General features: G+C 33.0%; 4 protein-coding genes across 4 annotated transcripts; 1 reads left to right on the top strand and 3 right to left on the bottom strand.

Annotated features, from left to right (window-relative positions):
• Positions 2,001-5,232, bottom strand: LOC109359265 (laccase-5-like). Its single transcript, XM_019603860.1, has 6 exons — positions 5,100-5,232; positions 4,863-5,014; positions 4,210-4,454; positions 3,953-4,081; positions 2,622-3,581; positions 2,001-2,374 (listed from the first exon to the last, which is right to left on the bottom strand). Exons 1-6 carry the CDS (start codon positions 5,190-5,192, stop codon positions 2,244-2,246), a joined length of 1,710 nt encoding a protein of 569 aa, XP_019459405.1. The 5' UTR covers positions 5,193-5,232; the 3' UTR covers positions 2,001-2,243.
• On the bottom strand, positions 10,009-12,832 carry LOC109361268 (probable leucine-rich repeat receptor-like protein kinase IMK3). The gene is made up of 2 exons (XM_019606667.1): positions 10,887-12,832; positions 10,009-10,694 (listed from the first exon to the last, which is right to left on the bottom strand). The coding sequence occupies exons 1-2, from the start codon at positions 12,775-12,777 to the stop codon at positions 10,078-10,080; spliced, it is 2,508 nt and encodes an 835-aa protein (XP_019462212.1). The 5' UTR covers positions 12,778-12,832; the 3' UTR covers positions 10,009-10,077.
• LOC109361125 (PRA1 family protein B1-like) lies at positions 15,957-17,071 on the bottom strand. The gene has a single exon (XM_019606450.1). It carries the CDS (start codon positions 16,941-16,943, stop codon positions 16,290-16,292), a length of 654 nt encoding a protein of 217 aa, XP_019461995.1. The 5' UTR covers positions 16,944-17,071; the 3' UTR covers positions 15,957-16,289.
• LOC109359417 lies at positions 18,492-20,638 on the top strand. The gene is made up of 2 exons (XM_019604068.1): positions 18,492-19,405; positions 19,863-20,638. The coding sequence occupies exons 1-2, from the start codon at positions 18,543-18,545 to the stop codon at positions 20,500-20,502; spliced, it is 1,503 nt and encodes a 500-aa protein (XP_019459613.1). The 5' UTR covers positions 18,492-18,542; the 3' UTR covers positions 20,503-20,638.

Genomic DNA, 21,526 nt, shown 5'->3' with positions numbered 1-21,526 from the left:
GATTTAATTTTCACAGTTATTATTTCTTGGGAAATTATAAAATTTAAATAATCATGATTTATTTACAGTAATTAGGTTTAGTTGATATTTTTTGGTATATATTGAATAGAAAGAAATTTAGCTCGAAAAGAATTAGTTTAGTGAGATAGGAAATAGTATTTTTGCTCAACAATGAAATTTATTGAAAAAGAAATATAGATGATTAGGAGTATCATCGACAACTGGGGCAAAGCTCGTAGGGCTCGCCCGCCCATACTTATTTGGCGGGCAAAGTTTGAAAAATGTACATATCGACCCTCAAATGCCCGCCCAAAATGTCCTCATTGTCCATGGCATTTCAAGCAGACAAGATGTGCGACTCGCAGACATTGTTGGAGAAAGTATTGAACATCAAATATGTAAATGTATATGGAATTTGTCAAATGTGGGAAAGTGTGTTCATTTGTTATATGAATTTGTATATCAAATGTGAGAAAGTATTATCACTTTCTTATTATATATATACATTTGTTTGTTTTGTATATTATATATATATATATATATATATATATATATATATTATTTCTTGTGTATTTTTTATATAAATTATGTACTATACATATTTGTATTATATATATTGTTCTATTTTTGTGATTATTTATTATGATAAATACATTTATATATTTGTATGTCAATTATGAATAATTTATTTTGTATGACTAGGGTATATATTTATATATTCATTATATATTTTATAATTTTATTTAGGGCGACCCACAAACTCGCCTTACCAATGTTTAGGATAGACAATGTATAAAATTTCAAGCCCTATTTAAAAATGAACATATTCATGTCCACCCTAATTTAGGAGGGCATTACATAGGTACTTATAGGACTTGCAGAACAAATCTAATTGTTAATATTAAAATGACAGGTAACAATATAGATGTTTAATATGATTAAATAAATATTAATGTATTTTTATATAAATAAATTTGATTTGACAATAAGGAAAAAATAAATCTCATAGTAGTTGTGTAGCTTCCGATTGTTTCTTATTGAAACAGATCATATTACATAAGAATGTGAAGAAATAAAAAATAAGCAATTATATAATTATATGAGTGAAATTCGAAAAATTGAAGTCAAAATCATGTATCTAAATTTGGTTGGAATTAATTTGGAAGAAGAAGTGAAAAGACGAGAAAAGATGTCTCAAATGGAAAAATTAATTTGAATTAGCTCCAATTGAATTACGAGCAAGAATCGGTATGAAACAAGTAATTGGAAATTGTATAAAAAGAAATCAAACAGAATCTAGATGTAGTGTGCATCATTCAAATACCATAATTTGTTAATCCATAACATAAAAACTTTTAGGAACAACAAAACTAACGAAAAAATAAAAATTAGCCATGAACATACCTAATGGAGTGTCAAATTGAATGTGGTGATGGAAGATTTACTAAAGAGCATCTTGGCATGCGAATTGAGGTCATGGCTAATGAAAAATGAGGTGGGTTGTATAGATTAGGGTTACTAGGTGAATGTCTAAATGAAATTATATATAAATACAATATTCAGATTAAAACGCATCGTTTCACATGATCTATAAAAAAAGAGTTATCGGGTTAACAATTTAGTTTGTTCGGGTTTAACCCAAACCCTTTATTGTTTAAAGTCTTGAAAAAATTTAAGTCGGCTTTTACCACTTTTATTGACATGATTGTACTTTTGATCCTTCACCTTGAATCTTAGATCCTCTATATAATTTTGATTATTTTTAAGCCCCAACCTTTACTAATTAATGGAGATATTAATTTTATTTTCAACCTTCTATTCAACATTTTCAATTATCTTTATCTTCAACACTTTATTTTCAGCTGTTAATTTTTTTTACTAATTAATGGAGATATTCAAGAATGGGTGATTGCTACATTTTTATAATGTTTCATATGATGTTATGTTTTTCCTCTTCTCTCACAGATATATAACTCCACAGATTAGAAAACAGAGGGACAGAAACATAATCAAAACTGATACTTGATTATAACATTACAACATGGAAAAGAATAACAAACATCTATGATCAAATTAACTAGTTGGGCTTGTAACCATATCATATGGCATTTTGTGTTGAAACCACATTACCATCACTTCTAAAGTCTAAACCCAGATTATATCTATATATGAAAAGAACAATGAAACATAGCAAAATTTCCAATGCAGGGAAACAACAATGAAGTTGGATAATTTTGATGATGTTAACATAGAGGTAGGTCCTCTGGAGGGGCCTCTATGGATTCCAATAGTCCAATGCCATTATCTACTAAGAGCACTGTGGCCAAACCCCATCCAATGTGAACATCTAAGTGACAATGCATAATCCAGGCACCTACACATATCACATGACATCAATTATGTCAGATCAAACATAGAATAATAGAGTACATTTTTTAAGGTACCTTAAAAGTAAGCTTGCATGTAAAGTAAGTAAATAAGGATGTAAATATTTTTTATTTAATTTAAAGTGTGTTATGACATTAACTTACTAAATAATGTAGGTCTGAATGCATCATTACTTACTTAGAAATGTGATTTATGCAATGCAAATTGAAATTGAAAAGTGGTTTTATTTTTACCTGGGTTATCAGCAACAAATCTTATAACTGACCATCCATTTACAGGTACTGCTACTGTGTTCCTTTGAGGTGGATCAACAAGGTTGAATTTTGAAGTATCTTTCTTGGGGTCAAAGTTTCCAAATCCCTCAGCTACAACATAGAAATCATAGCCATGAAGATGAATAGGGTGGTTCTCTGAGGTAACAATGCTTGTGTCCTGCAACACAATCTGCACCCTTGATCCAAACTTCAACTTAGTCACTTTAGTCCCCGAAATCGGTTGCCACAACGAACGGCTCACATTACCCGTGTAATCGAATTGCAGAGGAGGATTTGTGGGAAAATCAGTGGTGAACACTCCTTGAACTCCAAGGTGTTGAGCCTGCAGGATTGAAATATTGCTTGGGAGAACAAAAGACACATTGTTCATGCTAGCAGTGAACCTTGTTCCATTAGGACCTTGGCATTGGTTTGAGTTGAAATTTGGTGGACAATTGTTAAGTCCTAAGCCAATAGTGAAGAAAAGATTCTCATCTATTTCTGTAGGAACCTCAACTCTTCTTGGGCTTCTAAGGCTTTTGCTGAAGGCAGTGACAGTGTTAGTGTCATTATAAGCAGGTAGAGATGGCATAAGTGGTTTAATTGTGGCTACACCCTTAGAAGGACATGGTGCTGATTTATATTCAAGAATGGCTGTGGTAGTGGTGTTATCAAATCCAGCATTTTGGGCTGATTGGTAAGCACGTGCTGCAATATAGTACCTTGAAGGTGGTTGGTCACCTTTGATGAGAATATCAGTGGTTTGGCCAGGACCTAGCATTAGAACTGTGGTGGTGAAAGGTTTCAGGTATGAGGCATCAGCACCAACCACTGTGAATTTGTGGTTTGCAATTGTGAAGAAAAGTGGTTGATTGAGTGCAGCATTGATTACACGAAGGAGGTTGGTCTCTCCTGAATCTATTGGAACAATTGTGGTGCCTGCATTGATAATTATGTTATGTCAAAATTCTATTGATTTTTTGTTTCATAATTAATTAAAGTATTGGATGATTTTTGTCCTTAAAGTGTATCAAATACATTCTATGTATAGTACAGTAATTAATTAACCAAGATAATGAAAGATGACATGTTGATGAGGTAGATCAAAATTATAAATGAAAATATTTAATATGTATATGCTAACCGTGTAAGTGTTTTTTATACTGTCATTAAATTCCCAGCATCCATATGTTAGTTACTATTGACTTTCAAACAAAAGTATTATAAATCAATGATAAATAATGCGGTGATAATGTAAAAAACTTTACACCGACCGTGCATAGATTTTAAATTCTAAATTAAATAATTACCTTGGGTAGAGCACTTATAAAGATCACCAGGTTGACCATTGATAGTGTATGCATCAGACACATTTGGTGCTCCTCCTGTTTGTGTGGCCTGTCTAACAACATCTATTGGATTTGCATCCCACCATTCCCCTATAATAATATTTCATTATCATTCTACTATTAAATATCTTTCATTATGAATATAATCTTTGTACATAGAAAAGAATAAAATTTAGAAGTCATATGAATACATAAATATAGTAATATACAATGAGTACCTAGAAGAATGGGTGTCTCGCGTTTTGGGTTAGTGAAAGGGTAGGACTCTCCTTGCTTGGGATGAATGATTAAAGCTCCATAAACAGTGGCTCTTAACCATGAGCTATGAGCGTGCCACCAAAGTGTGCCTTCTTGTCCTTCAATTGTAAACCGATATGTGTAACTTTCTCCTGGACGAATTGGACATTGAGTCACAAATTCTGGTCCATCAGCCCATCCTGTTCTAATTTGCCGAATACCATGCCTAAACAAACACGACAAAAAATTATTATTTGTATGTCAATCGTATAGTATCGTGACTCACGTAAGAATAATACGTTATTGTGAGAAATGAGAAATCTCAAAGTACATTTGTCATCTCATTGATGTTGAAGTTTATTGTACATTAGACATTTTCCATATAGCCACTCAAATATTTTGGTTCAAAAACTTTCATGCACGTAGCATGCAATATGTATTATACGAGTTTATATAATCTATAACCTTAAAGCACACAAGTTAAATTAATTTAGGCAAAATTCGTTGCTTAGTTACCACTCATGTAGTGCAAAGAATTAGATATAAATGAATGACAAAGGTTTTCCATCTAGAGTAAAAGTGAAGCTAATAAGTAATAATTAAAGTGCCTATAAGCTATAGCTTAATATTATACCAGTGAATGGTGACATTATAACGTGCTCTATTAATGACTTTGACGATCAAAGTGTCTCCATTGTTGACCTCCAATGTTGGTCCAGGGAATTGTCCATTCACAGTTATGGCACTGTGGGTGTTGCACAACCTCTTCACTGGAGTTGCTTGAACCTGTCACGTTACAAACAATAATTATCTTACTAAGGGAAAATAATAAGCATCAAGAAAGAGAAAGAACTAAAGTGAAAGAACTTACAACAAACTCATGCTCTTGAGTTTTGGCATTTGCTAAAGACAATGCTAAAGCTAGGAGAACAAAAATGGCTAAAAAGGTGTTGAGACCTTCCATTTTCTTATTGGAGAAATAAACACCTATGTGTATATGATTGTTAAGAAGGTAAAAAATTGCAATGCAAGTATGAGAGGGAGAAAATGCTTTTATAGGGGAGATTGTAATAGTGAGCTAGAGTCATTTAAGTTGGCAGATTAGGTTTTGTTAAGGCTAAGTGGTCAAACTCTTTGAGAAACTTAGTTCTACCTTATAAAAGTTGTTGCACCCACTACTTAATTAATTTCATATCAATGCTTGCTTAACAAGTCTTTTTATCTAGAGAAGTTGAATTTTCTTAAAGCATAATCATTTTGTGACTTTCTTCATGGAATTAATAACATTGGTTTTAATTTACTCATTTTCATTTTCATTGGATGTAGGTGGGAGTGTGGGACATTGATTAATCCCATCTTTTGATAATCAATGCAAAATTAGTGTAACATTCCAAAAGGACCAGAACAAAGAAAAGGCATGTTGGTTTTTATCATTGATGTACATCAAATCAAGTTGTCCTATATTCATGTCAATTGACTTTAAAAGATTATAAATTACTTGCATAAATAGCTTATAAGAAAATTACAGGTCGGCATGTATATATAACAGTGCAACTAATAATCTTACTAAACAAAAGCCTTTTTTTTTTTTTTTTTTTTTTTTTTTTTTTTTTTTTTTTTTTTTTTTTTTTTTTTTTTTTTTTTTTTTTTTTTTTTTTTTTTTTTTTTTTTTTTTTTTTTTTTTTTTTTTTTTTTTTTTTTTTTTTTTTTTTTTTTTTTTTTTTTTTTTTTTTTTTTTTTTTTTTTTTTTTTTTTTTTTTTTTTTTTTTTTTTTTTTTTGCTTCTAGTGATTCTTGTGATTTGGGAGTATATTTGGATTTTGGTTAGTCAGATTTAACTTTTTTCCTTGTTTCGGTGGGTGTGGAAATTAATCGTTTGATGAAAAAGTAATCCCCTTAGAAGCAAGTAGTATCATATTCAGAACATTTCGCCTCTTGTTTAGAATAATTATAGCCTTACAAATTTATCAATTCTTAAATAGAGTGGATATCTTCTGTGCCATAAAAGTGTATCACTCAATATATTACTATTTATGATCGATCTGAAAAATACTTAATCATTAATTTTTTAATTTAAATGCATTTTTTTCAACTAATAACAAATAGTATCACATGCAGTGATACAATTTGTGATATAGCAGATGTGGTCCCTCTTAACTATGCCATGACCTATAATTAACCTAGTTTAATATTTCGGTTGACGGGTGTTGCATTGCTTTTTTTCGTAAGCTCTGGGTTTTATAAGGCTAATTCCCTACCTTTTTAGGGTACCATGACCCTTTTTCTCCTCTAACATATTAGGATATTTAAAAATTACTTGGGTTCAATTTAAATGTCTATTGACAAAGAAGAAACAACCTATATTGAATGTGAAAAACTGAAAATGGAGTGGCATTAGGTGCGTAGCAAATTAATAGAATATTGTAGAATTAAAGTGGGATGATTTGATTGGGTCTAACAAGAATTTAGTTAGAGACACTTTTGAAAAAATGTAGCTTAAGAGTATTAAATTAGGTGGCCTGTCTCCCAACATTTTCAAACATGGATGATCAACACCAAATTGTTACACACAAACCCGCCATGCTCAAAGATAGCATAATATAAATATAGGAAAATGATATATTATCTATCATATTCTCCTACTTATTCTCATTCCCATAATAAGATGACTTATATCACAAAAAGAAATATTTTATTTATTAATGATTAATTTATTAGTGATATGTGTCACTTTCTTATGAATATGAGGATTAGTAGGATATAGCATTACTCATCATAAATATAATTGTTTCAACAAGATTAGTGTATCACCACATACCTAGCGCCACATGTAAACTAAAATGTCACTGCTGATGGTTTTCAAAGAATGTTTGACCATGTGATAGAGGATTTGGTTTAGAGGTCCCACAAATTATATCACTGTATGTATTATCACCTACAATTTGTCAGAAAAATAATTAATTATTTTTAATTTAAATATATTTTTTCAATCAATCGTAGACTAATGGTACATGCAGTGACACAACTTGTGGAACAACAGATGCAATGATGTAAAAACTATATCATACTGGCCGGTTCAACTGGAAAACTGGCGAATCGGACCCCTAACCGAAAAATCGATGTACCGGACTCCTAACCGGTACGATACAGATGTTGAACCAGCCAAGTATCAAAACTGGTCAAAACCGGTGAACTGACCGATATTTGACTAAACAGACTCGTTTATACACATTTTAAAAAAAAAAACTTGAAAACTCATTACAAGTTGGCCCATCTTTCCAACCATCCTTCAACACTTCAAGGCACATGTTTCCAAGACATATTTAGATTACACATTTTGGTTCCTAATATTCGTGTGCAAGTGTAATTTTAGAGTGCTGTCTGAAGATAGGATTTGATGCAAAAATATAATCTTGATATGAGACAACTTTGACTTTTTGGTGTTAAATGTTAAAACTCCAAATTTATTTGTTTGGTAGAGTGCGTTATGAACTTGTGTCATTTATTTATATTTTGCTGTTATTAAGTGATAATTTTGGATTGATATATGTTTTATTATTTAGACTTTGAATTTGTTAAAGACTTAAAGTTGTTTGTTTATATGAATTTTGAGTAGATTATGAATATGAATTATAAATTTGAGTATCTACTTATTTGAATTTATTTTGTTATTTTATATATATATAAACAAATATATCCGGTTTAACATGTATGCAGTTTAATTACTAAACCACCGGTTGAACTACTGTCCATTATACCAGTACCTTGACCGATTTGATAATCAGTACGGTTTTAACAACACTAAATAAATGTGTTCCCTTGGTTTCTCATATAATCTGTTTGTTTGATCTATTCCTCACATTAATATTTATTTTATGAGTGATCTCAACTATTTAAAAGGTGGGTTAAAACGTCTTAAAAGTCAATTTTGAAAATAATTTTTTCTTCCTTAATAAATAATATTCTTAAAGACAGTTGCTAACATTCATTCTTTAAATAATTTATAACATCATATCTTATATATTTATTTAATTTTTTGTCTGAAATCAAATTTATGATAATTAAATAAAAACACCCGTAAATTTGACTTTGAAGTTTTACTATCCTTATAAGGGATGGAGTAAAGGCATAAAAGCAAAATGTTTGTACCTATTGTTTCCATATATATCCATGTTTAAAACCCTTATCCTTCCTAATGTGAATTGGTATAACATATATAAATCTTAAATCACAAGAAACGTGGAGTGTTTTCTCCATTATTCTTCTTAATTACTCTATCTATATCATAAAGCTTGTCACATAGTGCCATATAGATATGAAGATTGATTGATGGCTACATTTGTGTTGATAACAACATTTAGCCAAGACCCCAAAGACTATTTTTGGTAGTCACAAAACCGTTAGATGCTGAGAAAGAAAGCTTGTTAAATTGTGTTGATATGAGTGTGACAAAGATTAAGATAAGAGATAGAGAAGCCAAAATGACTAGCGATTAGATAGGTGAACAAGAAATAAAGAAAGAGCATCATATATGATAAATTGATAATAGTTGGTAGAGTTTGTTACTCACTTTCTTAGATTCTTAAGAACGAAAATTAGAAAGTAAATCAAAAGTCGTTATGAATGTTGTGGAAATTGTTAAGTAAGCATGTTGGAAATTGACACTAGAACTGAAACCAATTCCTTGTCAAAATTTGCACCCTCCCTAAGCTTCTCATTTTTCTGTCGGTTGTCTTACTTTGGATTTTCATTTTAACCTTAGTAGTAGTTATAGGGCGGAGAATGTCTCACTCATGACTCAAGTCAATTAGATTGCTCCATTTTATTACCTTTTGTTTTTAAATTTTTTATCCACAGAGAATAAAATATCATTAGAGAGATGATCCACATCATTAATCATAAGTGGGTGCTAACTTCATAATTAAACTTACAAATCTATGAAATTAAACAAGTCCATCATTTTCGTCCACATACTGGAATCTGAAATAGTACGTCCTTTAATGCTCATGCATTGCACAAGAAAAAAAAATGATATATCCTCTAATAGATTTTTTTATACCATAAAAAGATCTATAAATGATATTTTATTTATTAATATAATTAATACATGTCACTCTTATGATGGAGGATAATTTGTATATAGATCAAAATTTTGATTTTTTAATGAATTTCAAAATATTTAAGCAATGGAAAATTGAAAATATGAAGAAATTATAAAAATAAAGAAGATATAGATAAGAGAGGAAACAAGGCACAAAAAGAAGATTTGTAGTAAATATTCGTTTTCCCTATGTGATTTTGTTAGAATGTTGTCCTTTCTCAAATTGCATTCCCATTTTTGTTATGAAACATGAATGATTACACTTGATTTTTTGCTGAATGAATTATGTAACAACAGTTTTGTTTTTCCTTCTTTGAATGGTAGGGCTTCATTTAATATTTGCAGGCTGAATCTCTTGTAATGATAGATTGATATCTAACACTACTAGTGTGGTTCATACATCTTGTGAAAATTGAAATTTCAGCTCATTAACTTTGCTACTCAGGATTAGTATAAGAAGTATATTAAAATGGGTGCATATGTTGTCTCATGTCACTCCATGTGCCATAACTTATGATTGGTCAGAAAATCATGGCAGGTGTCACCCATTCCAAATGGTGTGATTAGACTCTAGTTTTCTCCATTCTTCCACCATATTCTTGCACATTTTTTCATTCCACTTATTCAAAAGGGTGTGATTAGATTCCAAAGGATTGAAGCCAAAAACAGTAGTATTTACATACATGAACAGAGAAGAAGGGTAAATGCATATATTGTAACACAATGGGTGCTTTATAAATAACACTATTTTATTCAGTGGTTGAAGGTATTGCAAAATCATCACCAGAACTGGATGATACCTCTGCCTCTGGTCTAATATGTTCTAGCTGCTGCAGAACTTGCTGAGCTTCTGGTCGTGCTGATGGAGAAGGATCAACACAGTGCAAAGCAAGCTTCAAAGTGTTTAGCAACTCGTCACCATTTGTCGATGCATCTCTCATCAACTCGATGTCGAAAACCTCATTCGTCCACTCCTCTTTGACAATGGAAGCAACCCACTGAGGTAAATCCACACCATTCATAGCCTCACCAGGTGGCTTCCCTGTTAGGAGTTCTAACAAGATAACACCAAGACTGTATACATCTGTTTTTGTGTTGGCTTTCTTCAGCTTTGAGAGTTCGGGTGCTCGGTATCCCAAGGCTCCGGCAGTTGCAATCACGTTAGAGTTAACACCAGTTGTCATTAACCGAGCGAGACTAAAATCGGCTATTTTTGCATTTGTATTCTCATCTAGCAATACATTGCTGGATGTAAGGTTCCCATGTACAATGTTCTCATGGGAATGAAGGTAAAACAAGCCATGAGCCATGCCCTGCGCAATTTTCATCCTCGTTGGCCAATCAATGATTGTTTCGGACCCGCGAGCTGCATTAAAATGAAAAAAACCCTATGTTAATAAGCTATGGAAGCTGTTCCTCAAGTCTGTATAAGGGCATCGAGGTGGCATAATAATGGTTAAAACTATAATCACACTGTAAAAGCTGTAGAGCTGATTTAATAATGCTCATTTCGACTTCGAGTATATAAACATTGTAATAGCAAACTATGGAGACTTACCATGTAGGAAAGAAGCAAGGCTTCCTTTAGGCATGTAATCAAAGACCAGAAGCTTTTCTCCTTTTGGTCCCAAATAATAGGCTCTTAGTGCCAAAAGATTTGGATGCCGAATTCTCCCTAGAACACTAACTTCCGATTCGAATTCTCTCTGACCTTTAGTGATCTTTTCCCTCAATCTTTTCACTGCAGCTTGACTTCCATCTTCTAATGTAGCCTTATACACAGTTCCATATGTGCTCTTTCCCATTATTTCTGCTGTTGCACACAAGAGATCATCAGCTGTAAAAGCCAGTGGTCCATCAAAATGGACTAGTTTCCCGCCATTGTCGCCACCTGCTTCAACTTCACCAGCGGCAGGAGGGACTCCTTTTTGAGTCCTGGTAGAAGCGGCTCTCCCTGTGGCCTGGCCACTCTCAGTGTTTGATGCCGACCTTCTTCTGAACAGACAGAAGATCAGTATGCAGCATAGAGTTATAACCACTGCCAAGAGTACTCCTGCAGCTATGAGAATTATGTCTTTGGTACCTAACTTCTTATGGTTTCGATGTTTTGATTTCTCAGGATGTGGCGATAGGACTCCTTGCCCTTCAGAAGGTGCTTCTGAAGGGCATGGAGTTGAAGGGCTGAACCCACATAATTGAATATTTCCTGCAAATGAGCTTGAGTTAAATTTTTTGGCAAGTAGAGTGGGAACTGGACCAGAGAGGTTGTTATAAGAAACATTGAAGAAATTAAGATCACTTAGGTTGTTAAAAGAGACCGGAATTTCTCCATCGAGATTATTCAGTGACAAATCAAGCTGTGTAAGGGTAGAAATGTTTCCAATGATTTGAGGAATGTGGCCACTAAATTGGTTCCTGCTCAAAATCAGAACAGAAAGGTTGTGTAATTTCCCTAAAGCTTCTGGAATTTTATTTCCAAGGTGGTTGTTCTCTACATTGAATAGAGTGAGTGAGGTTAAATTAGAGAGTGTTTCAGGTAAGCTTCCATTGAAGGCATTATTAGAAAAATCTATTGTCCTAAGCCTAGAAAGGCTTCCTATTTCATTAGGTATTGCTCCACTAAACTGATTATGACTAAGAGAAATCTCTCTGATTAGGCTACCACCCCATGAGTTAGGAATAGAGCCAGAGAGATTATTGTGTTGAAGATAAAGAAATGTAAGAGAAGCTGAGTGTGATAAAGTAGATGGTATTGGACCAGATAATGAATTGAAGCTCAAGTTAAGCCAATAAAGCTTAGTGGAATTGCCAAGGCTACCAGGGATTGTGCCTTTGAGCAAGTTGTTACTGAGATCTAAGGACTGAAGTAAAGGACAGAAACCTAAAGAAGAAGGGATTGAACCAGTGAACATATTGTTGAAAAGTTGAACCCCTCTCAGATTAGGAAGAAGTCCTAAAGCTGAAGGGATTGAACCACCTATTTGGTTATCATGAAGACTGAGCTTTCTAAGCCCTTGAAGTTGACCAACCCTATTAGTGATATGGCCCTTTAACCCCTTCCATGGAAGTTGGATTACAATAACATGACCATGAGCACACTTGATACCAACCCAACTTCCATTACAAGCTCCATAGCCATTGTCATTCCATGTTCTCAAGAAGCCTTTTGGATCAACCAACTCTTGCTTGAATGCTTGAAGTGCCAACAAGTTTGACTGTGTCACAACCACACCATCCCAATGCTCTTCACCCAACACTGGCTTCACTGGGAGCATAAGAAGCAAAAGACATTGAACCAAGGAAAACAACCAGAAAAAATGAAAAAGGTTATGGTTTTCAGTCTTAATCTTCCATTTGTGTCTCTCCATAACATTATAAGAAACATGGTGCAAAATCTGACATGGGTTTTGGTAATAAAAGGATGTTGAAGACATGGTTTGGTTCTCCATCACAAAATGAGCTAGTATTATTGAATAGCAGAATGATGAATGAATGTAGCATAGAAGTAAACTACTTAAACAGAAAGGGTGAAAAATAAAGGAGATTTTTTGAGTGAAAATGATTATTACTTAGCCTATTATCTACTCTATCTGGCAATGGTATCCATTGGCCACTGTAGCTTTGAGAGATGAGATCATATCATAGAATGAAAATGGAAAACTGTGTGATGATTTTGTACTAGGAATGGATAAAGAGAGAGGAAAAGTGAGAACTGAGAAGGAGCACGTGATAATGGTCATAAGGGGTGTGTGAATGGGAGGCGCGTATTGAGAGCGTGAGAGAGAGAGAATCTTTGTAAGTGGAGACAAGTGTCAGGTTGGGTGGTACAATGCAAAGGTTCTTTCAGATCACATTGATTGTCCTACTTTTTGTGTCATTCAATGTACCATTGACTTTGATTGATTGGGAAAAATTATTTAAATTAAAAGTATAATTATTAAATATATTTCTAATCAATCATATTGGAACAACTGCTTCAGCTAATGCTACAATACATCAGTGTTATTTCATGAACTTTGGTGTACAAATATTGGTCATAAAAATAATATTTATAAAGGGTCATAAAAATTGTTAAAAAAAACATTTAATTCATCTCAAATTTGATATTTTTGGGACTTTACTCTTATCTTTATCTACTTTAATTTTTATTTTTATTTGTATCTTTAAAATTTAATTTAAAAACAAAACTCAATATTCAATTTGGTTGTGAAAATACATTATGGTTGTTAGTTGTTACAAAGCTCAACGGCTAGTTTTTCCTTCCCTTACACCTATGCAGATTTATTTTATTTATTTCGAAGGGCTCTGACTCCCTTTAATTGTAGGGTAATCTCTCCGCACCCCAAAATTCCAACGGCTACTTCTACAGTTCTGCTTCTCTCTCTTTTGTTTGCTCCACCACTTTCCCTTCCCTGCCACAAAGTTACAAAATGCATTGAAATGACTCAGTTATCCCTTCCACTTATTACAAGTGTTATGCTGTTTTTAAAAAAAAAATCCATATCATAGAGATTGGAAAGTTTTATCAGTCTTCAACTATTCAAGTTGAGTTTAGGATATGTATTTAATGCAGGCAAAAATCTGTTTTTTTATTTACAAGATTCGAACATGAGATATTGAGTTTTATACATGTAATTTTTTAAGTAATAATGTAATTATTAACAAATTTTTAATTTTAGCACTAATGTATGGTTATGTGACTAGAACTTACTATCTTTGTACTGTTAATATGCAAATCATTCCAAGTTTTAACTAACTATCCCCATGTATTGCATATTATTATATATTAGCAACTAGTTTCTAAGTAAAGAAACTAAGAAGATGATGCGCTTGGAAGTGTTTATCTAAAAAATTGTCTTAGTTGGCATGACATATTGACAATTGCGAGAAGATGATAACAAATCAATTAATTAAAACATGGCTCATATTTGTAACTTTGAAGAAAAAAAAGGTGCATCAACATTCAGAGGAAAGGTCATTTTTACCATAAAATGGTGGGCTCAGTTGGAAAAAAGTGGGTAGTCGCAATTCAAAGGAGTCATCATGTTAAATGCTTAGTTAGCCATTGGTCCATGACACGTTGGCATAAATAGCATTACGACAGCCTCTATCTAGGCAAAATGTACTGCTCCATAAATTTTGTGTCCCAAATAAAAAGTTAAAAATACTTTTAATAAACACAAATATTTGTTAAAATGGTAATTGTGACTTTAATTTCAATGTTTCCAAATAACGTTTTTAAATTATCAATTTTTTCTTGCACAGTGGAATTCTAATTTATCAGTTAGCATATTTTGTGTATTTAATATGTGATAAATGATTAATAGTGGAAGAAACAAATGGTTATATGTGATTCTGTTGGGACTAATTTATATAGGTTCATAACCAATTCCAAATCAATCAATATAAGCAGGTCTTCTTCACCATAAGTCCATAATCAACCCACTTGAATAACTGACTCATACTGTTTGATGGTAAATTGAGAACTATTAGGTTCTAAATTTAACAATCAACCGACAACCACTACTTGAAGACCAACCCTGATACTAATTGTTGTTGATACTTTAACGACAAATTCCTATTGTTTTTTAGGAGAGAACATGCTGATAAATGTAGGGCATTTAACTGTATATGCAATACACTACAAAACACCAACAATCCTAGTGTCTTTATCTTAAAACAGGACAATGCAACCCTGTGTGAAAGACAAATAAAAATGTTTTCGTCAATAGTAAATACATCGTATCTTGAGGTAAGAATGGAGAACCAGTGGTTGGAAAAAGTTGATGACAATAACCTAACCTCCAGTCTTACTTAAGTGTCGTTTAGCAAAGAACAGGGCAAAAATCTGTTCTATTTATATTTGGTATACTTAATAAATAAGACCAAAAAAACATCAGATAATAAGTAGAAAATTTTGATTCAAATGGAAGTGGTGGAACCAAAGACAATGTGTCCATACACCAAACACTGCCTTGATTTCTTACTTGAGAGATAATCACAAACTAACATTTTAGGATATATCATTATCTTGATTGACGAAGACAACCAATAAAATGATCATCTCCAACTTGGAAATTAAAGAACAGCAGAACGTGTTATAATGCTACAGAGAAACTGGCAAAAGACAACCATTTCAGTTTTTGTCACCATCATTGAAAATACAGTATACAGCCAAAATTAGCCCAAGTAGCTGCATACAAGTGCATAACTATACATGCCACTTAAGTTTCCATGTTCTATGAAGGCTTCAATACAATTACAGAATTCTATTTGAAAAAAATACCATTCACACACCATTTTTTGCAGCGTTCAAATAACTAATGACCTAAGTGTATTATAAGGTATCGGAGACATTAATCAATTGCAAATATTGGTGGCCACTAGTTTACTTACACGCTAATTCCAGTAAAAATTAGAGTATAAATTTTCCGTGATAAGCAATAGTGTGCCTTTTTTGGTGTGTGATTTTCATGATCCAGATCTAAGTTATCCTATCCAAAAAAAAGTACTAGAGCTTCTACAAGTCGAAAGCCCCATTATTCTTTCACGAAATTAGTGAATTACCTATATTACAATGAACGTCACAGGTTTCCAGAAACTTGAATGTCGCGCACATATAAACTAGAATAAGAACGACATAATATATAACTACCGATCTAAAATCGAAAATAAAACAGAGCATTCAACTGTTATAATCAAGAAATCAGAAAATTGCAAGCAAATATAGCAATATGACAAGTAATGCTAGAAACTAAAATTGGTGAGTAAAATGCATTAATTGACAACTGATAAGCATAAAAATGGCACAGATCTACACCCTAAAGCAATTTGCCTTGGATCTGAAAAGCCAAAGAATCTCGTAACAAGTATGAATTAAACATAATACAACAAGATCGGTTGAACATGAACCAACCTCACAACACTCTATCATAGGTAACAGATCTCCAGATCCAGCAAGTTAAACACGCGATATGGCGGCGGAGGCGGCAGCAGAAGATGCGGCGCCACCGAGGAACGATAAGAATCCAGCACTTGCAGGCTCCTGTTCATCAAGGAACAAATCTTCAGGAACACGAAACGCGCCGTGAGCGCACACGATCCCTAAACCAACCATGAGAGCAGAGATCAAGAGCGATCCAACGCTGGTGAGGAAGATGACGAACACGGTAAGAACGACGAGGATTCCTAGGGTTTCGCGATCAGCAAAAGTGCGACCAAAGAGTACAAGTGGCTGATCGGAGGGACGGAAGAGGTAGAGGAAGAACCACGACGCGAGGAGGCCGATGAGAACGAGGAGAGAGAACGGATGCGTGATGAGAGAGAGTGCGAGAGCGATAGCAATTAGGGTTACATAGTTAACACGGAAGTAGTTGAAGTTCTTACGGATCCTAGAATATGCTTCAGTTAGGGTTTCAGGTTTGGACATGGAATTACGGTCTAGGAGCTCCGTCCAGGGGCGGCGGTGGGAGAAGCCGTGACGGAGGGAGGAGGTGAGGCGGGAGATGAAGGCACGGAAGGCTGGGGTGGCAATTGGTGGTTGAGATTGAGATGATGTGGTGGCGGAAGGGTTGGATTGGGCGTTGGAAATGGGGAGTGTCGGTGGGGAAGACATGGTGGAGCGTGGATCTCCGATTACCGCGCGTGAGAATGGAACACGGGAGGTAATGGGAGAGTGAGTGAGAAGGAGAAAGGGGTGAGAGGGTATGTAAACTATGCTATGCCTAAATAATTGGACGGTGGAGAAATAATTGTTATAAAATAACCTTCCTATTATGGGATCAAAAACCTATTTATATACTCTACTTTATTAAATTGCTATTATGGGATAAAACTATTTATATTTTTAAAACGTGTATATATATATATACACTGTGCATTTTTAAATGAAATAAAAAAATTATAATGTTACTTTTAGAATCAGCATAGTATGATAGCATAGCAAATTAATAAAAGTGATTAGATGACAAAAACGTTAAGAAAATATATTTTCATTCATTTTTAGTATATAAAAAATGTTATATCTTCTAAATAATGAAATTGTAAAATAGTATCAGTTAGTTATCTTTTATGGTGAGCATAGTTCACAAGCATGTTCAATCATCATGGTTCGTTGTTCTTTTTCCTTGGGTTGAATTGTGTCTATGGAGTATGGATAAGATTTTGTAATATTCCAAACTGTTCTATACGTAAATCCAGTTCCTAATTCTCCGATCAAATGGAATATAGCTTTAAAGTTTAGCTTTTTCACCAACAGAAATTGCATTCACTAAGAATTCACTTATATTTCCCTTATCTCAGTTACTTTATTCCGATAGGATTAACAATATCTTTTATGAACTCTTTTTAATATATTCCTCATTATCCTCACATTTATCTTCCAAGCATATCCCATTCACTATGTGTTATCAAGATTTAACTCTTCTCATACAAACAAATTTCTAACAATCAATTCAAATGTTTTGAAATTAGATCTTATCCCGCACTGGAATGTTTTGTATATTGAAGATGATCCCAACTTATCTTAGACATGATTAATTGCTTTTTAACACGCTACCAAGTATCAACTACTAGCCATGTGACATATCTCAATTTAATTATTAGCACATGATTAAAAAACCAAAGCAAAACGAATAATAGACTAGCTATGTTTCTTTACTTCCGCAGTATCCAGTTAACTACATGCATTGCATTTAGGTAAAAATCTAATAATTCTTTTTACATGCAAAAGATGGTTAACTTTACCAAACCATCCTTTACACATGATTCTGATACTCTAGATTAGTACATAGTTCATAACTCCATATCATAATACGTGACAAAAGTGAATTTTCAATAATTCAAATTCTTATTTATTTTTAAATTAAATAACTTTAAAAAATTAAAAAATTAATCTTCTTATATTCCTTGGAGAGTCTAGTATTAGAGAGTTATGTACTTGAGAAGAATCCTATTCTTTATACATGTACCACAAGTTAAAGTATAGTTATCTTATTTTGTACAATTAATCATCTTTGCTTCATAGAGGTGCTAATCGTTGTACCTATCAATTGCTCTACTTTTGACTATTCTTCCCCAACCAATATTCTTAACTATCCCTTTGCATGATTGCATTTCTATTAAATGTAGAGTCTCCAAATATGTGAACACCATTTGATATATATATAGCACTTGAGAGAAATTGGGTGTTCAAGTTAATTAGTTGATAACATACATGGCTTATTACAAATTTCCTGATGTGTTTTGTTGGATTCAGAACCTTCCACCTATCTCACAATGGAGAACAAGTTCCATGTCTATAAACATATGTTCTTCAAACTCATCTCAACCATCACTTAATCTCACCATAGCCAAAAACCATCAATCTCCAAAACTCACTTTTGCCATTGTTGCTGATTTTAATATCCCTATCACTCTTTGGATTTCAAAACCTTTCAAGCCTAGCACAAAAACCATCAATTTAATAGATTATGAAACTATTTCCAACCTCTTTGTTAACTTCATTGAAGAAATCCTTCATTATGGGTCCAATAGTAATAGCCCTTTTGTCAAAATTCCAAAACTTGATTATTATTCCATTTCATACTTTCCAGATATATTCAACCTTGCACTTCTCACTCTCTTGTTCCTAATTTGCATATATGAAGCTCCTTCAGATCTTCGTTCTGCATGTCTAAGCACTTTGACAAACCACTTATCAGGTTGTCAACAATCAAGACAAGGAACAAAGACATTGCTTATGAAACTGTTGGGTTCTAACATGGAAGAACAGTGGATGCGTTCTATAAACCTTGCAATTACAAATTGGATTGTAGAACTCCAAGAAACACATCAAGGCACTTTTAAAACACCATCTTCTTTGTTCTCTTATTCATTCTCAACACTTGGGCTATGGAAAGTTCAATTGTATTGCCCTATCATAAATACTGATGTTGTGAATTCAAACAGTCATATAGCTGATGAGAGACTTCAATTCTCTCTCACATATCACCACCTTGAAGGTGTTCTTCAATTCAATTACAAAGTCATAGTCAAAGAGAAGTGGGTCGAAATCATGGTTAACACTGACAACATAAGGTACTTCATTATCTAGTTAAAATTAACATACTACTAGTGTATGAATCATATGCTTAAAAATGTTTTCCTTCCATTGCAAGGTGCATAAATCTAAATCTAATTTAAATTGTAGCCGCAATATTGTAGTTGTGATGAATGTCGCAAATGTATCGCACTATAATTGTGGTGTGATTTTGAATCACGATGATGTGGTCGCATCAGGCCGCAAGTAACCACATCGGGCTACGAAGCAACTGCATCAGGCTGCAACGCAGCCACCGCATCAAATTCAAAAATAACTTTTTAATCACAAAATAATTCACATAACAATGGTTGCAATCGGCATCGCAGTGGCCACAATGACCGTAATCACAGTAAGCACAACTGTTACCACAATCATAACAGCACCTACCTGCAATTTAAAATACCTGTATTAATGATTTGATATACTTTGATTTAAGTATTTTTTTGGTGGCAGGTGCGATGTTTTAAAGCTAGTAGATGGCACTCTTATGAGAGAACGAGGGGCTGGTGCAGATGAAAAACATTTTCCTTCAAGAATATCATTGCAACTTACCCCAAGGCTTCAAAATCATGTTTTGAGCATATCAGTTGGAAAATCCTCAGAGAACCCAAACATAGAGATTGGTAAAGACAAAAGTGTAGAAGCTTCATTTGAACCACCAAATCCCTACATGGGACTTAATGTATCAGTTGGAGAATCCACAACAGTGAGTCTTAAGCCTTGGAAATTTGAGGAAACTGTTTATGGCTATAGTGCAAATTTGAATTGGATTCTTCATGATACCATGGATGGAAAAGAAGTGTTTTCATCAAAGCCTTCAAAACTTTCATTGATTAACCCAAAGTCATGGTTCAAAGATAGGTACTCAAGTGCTTATCGTGCTTTCACTAGACAAGGAGGGGTTATTTTTGCTGGTGATGAATATGGAGAAAGTGTGTGTTGGAAAGTAGACAAAAGTGCTATAGGGAAAACAATGGAATGGGAAATAAGGGGTTGGATATGGTTAACATATTTGCCTAATAAGTATAGAACATTCTACAATGAAACAAGGAGGTTGGAGTTTAAGGAAATAGTTCATCTCAACATTGCTTAATTAGCCTTAGAGTGATATACAAAATAATACCATCTTGCTCATTTGCACGATATAGAGCAATCATAATCTATATTCATCTTGTTTTACTATTAAATATTGATTGTGTAAATGTAAATATGATAATGGATTGTAACTAGAGTGATTTCTTTTGTTTTTGCCATAAACAACATCATGATCCCCAAGTTACAAGTCATATAAAACAAGGATCACATATCCAAAAAAATTATGTCTCCAAATCCCAAGTCGATCACATTTCACCAAGTAATAAAAAAATTTATTTTCTAATTTTATGATTTTTTCCGTAATTAAATGTCATTTTTTAATAGGATTAAAACACAATAAAACACAAAATATTAAAATATATGATCTTCATTCTTAAATAGGAGCACATCTTCTATTCCAAGATGTCTACCACTTCATACATATCTTCATTCTTATTTGTCAGAAAATATAAAGTTAATATATATTAAATTTAGGTTTTATTTATTGAGTAATGAGAATAAAGAGATAGTCAAACTCTAGTACAAATATTAGTGCATACTAAATGGAGGCAAGTTACTACTCATATAAAACGATATATTATTGCATGGTTTTAAATCAAATCAATCATATTTAATTTTGAATAAACTCATATGATTTTGATTAACTCACTGCTACCACAATTGCCAATATAGATACATTTGAGATTAAGGATTCAAATTCAATAATTTCTCCATATAAAGAGATGTTTTGTCAAGTAATTCATGTAAATCTTAAAAGAATAATTCCCATGAAATGGCATTATGTTACCTTAGGTTCAAGATGAATAATGATATTTGTACATCAAGTTATATGTCATTCAAATGCAACTTTCAATTTACATACTTAAACCAGAAAAATCTATGTTTCAATGTATTATCTCTTTACCTTTTAGGGTGTATGTGAAAAATCAATTGCAAAACTAAGTTGATACCTTATGGTTATAAAAAAAGCTTTATACACTAAATTTATTTGATACCTTATGGTTATAAAAAAATTGGTCGGA

The sequence above is a fragment of the Lupinus angustifolius genome, chromosome LG11 (assembly GCF_001865875.1).
Source record: "Lupinus angustifolius cultivar Tanjil chromosome LG11, LupAngTanjil_v1.0, whole genome shotgun sequence".
Lineage (NCBI taxonomy): Eukaryota > Viridiplantae > Streptophyta > Magnoliopsida > Fabales > Fabaceae > Lupinus > Lupinus angustifolius.
The sequence above is the reverse complement of the archived record's forward strand: the minus strand, read 5'-3'. Positions and strand labels throughout refer to the sequence as shown.